Source organism: Lolium perenne, chromosome 7 (genome assembly GCF_019359855.2).
Source record: "Lolium perenne isolate Kyuss_39 chromosome 7, Kyuss_2.0, whole genome shotgun sequence".
Classification (NCBI taxonomy): domain Eukaryota; kingdom Viridiplantae; phylum Streptophyta; class Magnoliopsida; order Poales; family Poaceae; genus Lolium; species Lolium perenne.
The window spans coordinates 317,166,698-317,174,944 of NC_067250.2; the positions used below are offsets into that span (position 1 = coordinate 317,166,698).

The 8,247-nt window shown below is 41.4% G+C and overlaps 1 protein-coding gene across 1 annotated transcript; it reads right to left on the reverse strand.

The window, feature by feature from the left end:
- Positions 1 to 3,805: 3,805 nt before the first annotated feature.
- On the reverse strand, positions 3,806 to 6,681 carry LOC139832986 (uncharacterized). The gene is made up of 2 exons (XM_071823008.1): positions 4,180 to 6,681; positions 3,806 to 4,094 (listed from the first exon to the last, which is right to left on the reverse strand). Exon 1 carries the CDS (start codon positions 6,492 to 6,494, stop codon positions 4,779 to 4,781), a length of 1,716 nt encoding a protein of 571 aa, XP_071679109.1. The 5' UTR covers positions 6,495 to 6,681; the 3' UTR covers positions 3,806 to 4,094; positions 4,180 to 4,778.
- Between the last annotated feature and the right edge of the window lie 1,566 nt (positions 6,682 to 8,247).

Consider the following 8,247-nt stretch of genomic DNA (forward strand, 5'->3'; position numbering starts at 1 on the left):
TCATAAACAGTTTACAGCATGAAATACAAAACCCTGAGATTGAAGATTAGAAAGAGAAGACTCTACAGGGCAAGTATCAAGATTTATGTGAGCTGAATTAGAACAACTGAAGATAGGCAAAGACTGGTCCTGTCTAATAGCCTGTTTAGCGCAATCATGGGCTATGCCATTGAGATCTCTTTTAATATGATAAACTTTTGCTTCCAGATCTTTTGAGGCCTTATGATACTCTGCAATTTGCTTTCTTAGCTCCCATGGCACTTTCTTTCCGGAGATAGTTTTTGCAGCAGCAGCTTTTGCAAGAGTAAGATTGTCAGTTAAGAAGGTAACCTTCTGAGCTTTCAACTTCATAGCAATTTGGGAGGCGAGAAGAAGGCCTAAAGCTTCCGCATGAAGAGGTGATGGTGCCATAGAAGAAGCCGAAGCTTGAATGAGAATTTTCTCTTCAATGTTTTGTCTATGAAGGTGACAGAACACACCAATTCCGGTTGAGACGGTTCCTTGAGTTCCAGGAACATTCTTCATTTTCCAAGCCGCATCCGAGAAGATTTTGCTTCCCTGTATCATGAGATCCGTTTGAAGCGTTTGACCTTGGTCAATGTCTTCTAGCTCCAGCAAATTACCTGCATTATTCTTGCATTCATTTTTTCCAACAGCGATTATTCTGTCAATAGATTCCTGCACAACATTAACCATTTCCATATTCCTGTTAATAGCATTAGCCATTTGAATAATCTGGGTGGGGTTCTTTTCTTTTTTTTTAAATAAGCAGTCATTTCTGTTTTTCCATATGCACCAAAGAAAAGTTAAGATGTTTTCTATAGACCCAAGAGGATGATTCATGTTAAGAAGTCTTAAGATAGTATGAGAGAGCGAAGCATTAGGTTCCACAAGAAGATCAGTTTTGATGTACCAAGGAAAACAAAACCAAGCCGCTCTTGCAAATGGACAGAGAAAGAAGAGATGGTTATCATTTTCTTCATTTCCACACCTACAGCACATTTTACTTATATGTTTAGAATATTTACCTGCTCTGGCTCCCGTTGGTATTGATTTTCTTAGAAGCCTCCAACCAAAAGTTTGGACTCTGGGAGTAATATTTTTGTTTTTCCAGATCATATCGAGGAGCTTGATAGTCTGAGTACTTACCTGACTTGGTCTAGGCTCTCCTTGATCGAATAGTCTTTGAAGACAAGCCTCATATGCACTCTTTGAACTGCATTTTCCTGTTTGTGTGATCTTCCAACAGAGAATATCCTCCTCTTGTGATTCAATGATATTTGTCTGTTTGATACAAGTAGCTATTGGTTCCTGAAAAAGTTTGTCTATTAGATTAGCATTCCATTTCTTCTGATTTTCAATCCAGAGATCCTTAACCTGCGCAGGATAAACAAAGTTGCTGTCTTGAATAATTAAGGCATCATAAATATTATTCCATTGCTCACACCACGGAGTACTCCAGATTGATATGTTGCCTGTGGAAATCTGATAGAAAGCATGATCTTTAAGAATAGGGAGGATTTTCATAATAGAGGACCAAAAGGCAGATTTAGGGGTATTCACATTTGGTCTCCAAATGGAGGAATCAGCAAAGTATTTTGATTTTAAAACAGAGTATAGAAAACTGTCCTTATTATCAGCTAATCTCCACGCCGTCATGAGTAACAGTCCTTGATTCATCGCCTGAAGGTTTCTAATACCCAAACCTCCCTCTTTTTTCGGGCAGGTAATGTCTGTCCAGGAACGAAGGCACAAACCTTTGGAGCCATTTTCCTCTCTAATACCCGTCCACCAGAAATTTCTAATGATAGCTCTAATTTTTGCAAGAAATTTTTTTGTAAAAAGAATATTGGACATGTAATAAACAGGAATTGAGGAAAAGACAGATTTAATGAGCTCTAGTCTTGCTGCATGGGAGAGATGATCAGCTTTATAAGTAGACAATTTTAATTTGAATTTGTCAAGAACAAAGTTATAAGCAGCATTTCTATTTTTGCCAGGAATGATAAGGGGATGCCCCAAATGAACAAAGTTGTTATCAATATTAGGGACCTGAAAAATGTTCTTAATACTAGCATAGGTCAAGGCATCAACATTCTTGCTAAAAATTATACCTGATTTCGACCAGTTTGGGGTCTGTCCTGAGATGTTACAGAAGTTTTGTAGAATATGTTTCATATTTAGCGCTTCCTGCACAGTTGCTTGGCCGCAAACAAGTAAGTCATCTGCAAAAAGTAGCGAGTGTATAGGTGGGCAGCTTGGTCCAAGTCTGATTCCTGTAAAGTGGTTAGTCCTCATTGCCTCTTGAAGGCTAATAGAAAGCTCATTTATTGCCAGAACAAACAGGTAAGGTGAGAGAGGACATCCTTGTCTGATGCCCCTATCACCCTTGAAATTAGCAAAAGGCTGGCCATTAATGATTATAGAGTAAGAAGGAGAGGAGATACATGCATAAATGAGATTGATAAAATGCTCCTTAAATTTTTTTCTAATCAAAGCAGAAATAATGAAGTTCCATTCAAGTCTATCAAAAGCTTTGGCTAAATCAATTTTAAGCATGAAAGCTTTTTCCTTCCAAGAGCTAAGAGCAAAAGAATGGGTTATTTCTTGGGCAATTATAATGTTATTGCTTATGCGCCTCCCTTCTATAAAAGCTTGTTGAGACTGGTGAATATGATCAGGCAAGTGAGGTTTTAGCCTATTTGCAATACATTTTGCTATAATTTTATAAATCACATTGCAAAGGCTAATAGGTCTGTAATCAGAGGGAACCAAAGGAACTAACTTTTTTGGAATAAGGGCAATGTGAGTGTCATTTATATGAGCAGGCATAATACCATTTTGGAAGAAATTCCTTACCAGTTGAGTGACATCTTTGCCAATCCAGTCCCATGTTGCAATGTAAAATTCCACGTTGAATCCGTCTGGACCCGGGGAAGCATTCCTTTTCATATCTTTTAGTGTTTCTATGACTTCTTTCTCATCCGGAATGGAGTAGGTATAATCATTTGTATCTTGAGGCAAATGGGAGCTTATGAAAGGCCTGCCAGAGTTAGTGTAGGAGGAAGAAAAAATGGATCTGAAGTAGTTAACAAAAGTATTGCTAATCTTATCTGGCATATGCTGCATGACATCATTTTCATCCTTTATAGATATAATTGAGTTTTTTCTCCTTCTTTTAATAATCGATTTATGAAAAAAAGAAGTGTTTCTATCACCATCTCGGATCCAATGCTTTTTAGCTCTTTGAATATAGGCATCGGTAATTTTGGTTAAAGTTTGTTCATACCTTGTCACTAGCGAAGCTTCTTTCATGTGATCTTGCTTCTCCAAAGGTTGCATTTGGATTTCCTTGATTTGCTCTTCAAGATTTGTCAGCTCCTGTTGTAAAGGTTTCTTCTTCCTGCACCAGATTTTTAGTTGACCTGCAAGATGCTTAGTTCTGTTCGCAAAAGATTTATTTTTTGAATCATTCCAAGCAATTTTCGCTTGAGTTTGAAAATCTTCTTCCTTGAGCCACCAATTTTCAAATTTAAACGTATTCTTGATTTTTCTAACCGGACCATCAGTGGAAAGTAAGATAGCAGCATGGTCACTTATGTTGTGGATGATAGGCATATTGTAAACATTGGAGATTGGGAACATGTCACACCATTCAGAGTTCACTAGACACCTATCTAGGCGTTCATAAACAGGTTTAGAAGAGAATCTTTTATTAGTCCAGGTATAAGCTGGCCCACTAAACCCAAGATCAAAGAGACCACAGTTTTTGATAAGTAAATGAAAAGTATTCATGCGGGAAACATTAACATTAAAAGAGTTCTTATCCACAGCATACAAAAGCTCATTAAGATCACCCATACAAAGCATAGGAAGTTTTAAGTTATTATATACAAAAGTGGCGACCTGGTTCCATATATCGCTAGTTTGCCGATGGTAAGGGTCACCATATATACAGATCAAACCAAAATGCTGATTACTAGAACGCACAGTAGCAGTAGCTAATATAACATGAAAACTAGAGCTATGAACAGTCAACTGGATGTCATCATTCCACATCAGCCAAAGCCCACCGGAGCGACGCCGAGAGGGCACTACAAAAGCATCAGACATATTAAACCTAGAGACCAAGTCAGAAGAGCTTACCTTAGTAGATTTGATTTCAGAAATAAAAGATACCTGAGGTTTCGCAGCGTGTATCATCCTGGCAAGATGAAGCATTTTGTTACTGCCAAGGTTCTTGCCCATACCCTGGCAGTTCCAACCTAAAGCCTTCATGGCGCCTGTGGCGCCTTTAAGGCTGGCGCCTCCGCCTGGTCATTTTGAGCTTCAGCGATTCGTGCTTCCTGGCTCTGGTTAAGAAAAATCTGGGTTACTCCTTGCTGCATTGTAACCATTTGTAGTTCCTGGTTTTCATGCACAGCTTGATGAGATGTTCCTGTGTGCAAATTTGATGCCTCATATAAGTCTCTGGTCATTTGTGGTGGAGAAAAGGCACCAAGTCTTGAATCTAGAGTGCCTTGAGATGCAGAAGCTGTTGGTGCGTGTAGAGGCCATGGATCATGATTATATGAGCCTTCAATGGCACTAGTTGCATCAGATCTGCAAGGTGATGCTGCTATTGTCCCTGGTTTTTGAACTTGATGAACTTTCCTAGCATTTGCAGCAGTTTTGTTCCTTTTCCACGTGTTGGCTCCTGGCATAAACACTGATGGCCTTTGTGTATATTGCATAGGGCTTTGCTGCCTTGTTTGCATGTCCCACCTTGAGGCCTTGGTTCATGCTTTAGAATCAAACTTATTAATTTGCGTTGCATTGAAAAAGCTAGGTGAAGTTGGAGCAGCTCCAAGAATACCAGTTCCATCTGTCATAATCTGTATATTAAGAGCTTTATTCATCAGATCTGCATTTTGAGCTAGTGGTAAGCTTGTGTTAAAAGATGGAGTATCTCTCTTGACGCATTCGGGTATAGAAGGTCTCAACTGGCTTTCAGAGTTTGCAATTTGTGTATTCAGATCTTGCATATACATATGGCTGCCATGTGAAGCCATCGGCTTCTTGGCACTTGGCTGGTTCTGTTCTTCTAAAGAAGGAGCAGCCCTTTTTGCATTCGATGGCCTTTCAACCGAGTCTAGAAAAACGGTTCCTGTAGCTGGGTTCTGATAGATATTGATAGGCTGACTTGGTCTTGCTGTTGGGTTTACATGAATGTATGTGCTTTCAAACCCTGTCTCTGTATTCTCACTTTCATTTGGCTGAGCTCTTCCCTGATGAGTGCTATTTTGACCCTTATGCTGTTCTGCTATAGTATTAATCACAGGTTGAGTACTGTCTTGTGGAGAGATATTATGCCGATCATCTTGACCTGTGTCACCCGTAAGGAGAAGCCTTCCTTCCTTCTTATGTTGATGTTCTGTGGAAACTTCGTAGTTGGAGCTCCTTAGAACATCTTGATAGTTGTCTCTCACTGCAGGAGATTTTTGATTGTCTTGGATTCTGAGCTGTGCTGGCAAGAGACTATGATTCTCCATCACTTTACTTTTTCCTTTCAGGTCTTCAGCAAACATCTGCCTCAATCTTTGGAGAATAACATTCCCACCCTGGCTTGTATCCTGATCTCCCATCCTTGCACTCTGAATCAGGTCAGTAGGTATCAGATTTTCATCGACGACCCACTGCCCATATCTCTGCTCTGGAATATCTGCACTTGATTGCCTGTTCTTCAGCCTTTCAGAAATCAAGTTGTTTCGAAGCTTGCAGTCTTGCGTGTTATGAAACATTATTCCACAAAATAGACAAATTCTTTTTATCTTTTCATAGTGGAGGTAAGAAATTGCTGAAGAATTGTCATTAAAGCTTAATGCTGCCCTATCCTTTATAGGATTGTCAACCTTTAATTTAGCTGTTCCCCAAATATAATCCTGTTTAGCAAAGAGATTGGTTTCTTGCAGAATATGGAAGTCTGAAACTTCACCAACCTGGTTGAGAATGTTTTTGAGCAAACTGATAGATCTCTTATTCCTAGGGATTCCATAGGCCCTAACAGTAACCAAGATACTGTCAAATCTAAAATCAGAGCTTGAAGTGGCGTTCATGCTAGAGTCAAACCAGTCTACAAGTAGGTTCTCTGAATTTGCTATCCAAGGTTGCTTTATATAAATCGAAACCATATCTTCCTGCGATTTGAAATGCGCCAAAAACACAGAACTTGATACCTGAGAGATTCCATGGTACTTATCTTTCCACGCTCTGGCCATAGCATCTTCAACAGATTTCTGAGATAGTGATCTTGAAGATCCACCCGTATTTGCAACCTTCATGATAAGGCTGCAAGAGAAATCTAGTTGCTCCTGCTTTATCTCCTGGTTACCTTGAATCCTGCAGAGTCCCGGCTCAGACAGGCTCATGGCTTGCATCGTGAGAGCTAGATCCGGGATTCCAATCTTATCTGGTTCCTTTCTCTGACTTGCGCTCCTTTGATTTCCGCCTTCCATCGAACCAAACCGAGCAAGAACCAGGGGGATAAGGAAGAGCACGAAGAGATTAGTCTAAGGATGTGAGGGATTAGGATTGGAGATGGATTTGGCTAGTGGATTTGGAGCTGGATGTGTAGGAAGCGGAGTTTAGGGCATATCGCCATTCGCCATGACGGACAAGACTCCCGAGGGTTGTAGCTATTATTCTGCGCGCTTCTTGTTTGCCAGGCGTCCTTCCCCAACCCCAAGCCGTGCAACGCAGTTTTTCTACATAGTGGTGGGCGTCCCTGTCCTATCCAAGGGCGTGCAACGCTCTAAGATCTGTGCAAGTGAATTTTGCAGTTTCATCCTGTACCGGGTACAACTTCGCAGCTCTATGGGAACGAAAACGTACAGTGTATATCTTGCTGCTACCCAATGTCCACCATCGTGTCTCTCTCCTCTATCTCAACTGGCGACCTCGTCCTCACTCTACAGCCATGCCACCCCTCTCCTCTCCTTCTCTCTCCACCGCCGGCGAACGCGGAGCCCCTCCACCTGACGAACCCACCTTGTCGCGCCCCCGTCTGGTGCCGTGCGGCTCCTCGTCGCGCCCTATTGGTGCACCCGTTCATGACAGTGCCGATCTGGATCTGGATTGAACGGTTCCCCGACGAGCGGCCGGCAACGAGCTCGCCGTTCATGGACTTCGTCCGCTACCTCGTCGCGGATCTGGCCATGGAGGGCTAGAGTCGATTTCTCCATGCATATTATTCTGTTCAGATCTGTTGATAGTTGCATGATTTCATTTGGTTCTATTTTTTTGGTTCCCTTTTTTGGTTCTGTTTTGGATCCTAATGTTGATGTGAATGGTGAAGAAATTGACTCATTGCTCTCAAATGACTCGGATCCAAATGTATGACATGTACAATTTGTTTTGTCAGATCCTAATGTTAATATGATTGTGCTTTGAAAATGACTAAAAATTTCTAGGAATTTCCATTTTGTACGACATGTTCAGATCCTGGAACATACTACACTACTCCATATCCGAACACTACAGATTTGTCATTCATGTTAAATTGGTCCAGGTTCAGTTAACGTAATGCACATTCCTAATCTGTGTGCTAATTTCTTGCTTTTGGCCTAATCTTGATCATGTCCTTGCTTTTTTCCATAAACAGAACCATAAAAGCTACAGTAATGAACAATGTGTTTAATGCTAAAAACAAGTCATTGCCAACATAATCTTGTTCCTAGGAAATTAATACTCGTAAGAAAAATCCAATGGAAGATTTTACCCTGGATGAAATGAAGTATGGGAGAGCAGGTCCACTTAACGTACTGGAAAACGTTTGGTCAAAACGTAACGGAAATTTCTTGGTCCAGGTATTATTAACATAGCAACGTTTGGTCAAGGTTGTATGGAACCTGTTTGCAGTACAGGGATATGACAGCAAAAGTCGGTAAATTAAGGTTGTTTTTGTGCCGAATAGAAACATATATTGGAGGGGTTTTCTGCAATGTGGACAGTAGCCTGCACAGATCTTGAAGCAAAAACGGACGCCCAGGATAAGCCTGGGACGCCCACGTGTATGTAGAGAGTGATTTCCGCAAGCCGTGCAACAAAACCCCGCACACGCTGACGACCTCACTCATCATTAGTTTAAGTGTGAGGCCACGGCGGCTGTCTGTGGCGGCGGAGCCGGGAGTCTCGGCCGTCCCGCATCGCAGCGGCCGATGACCGCAGAGACCGCGGCCACTCGGAAAACGGCGGCGATGAGGAGGCCCG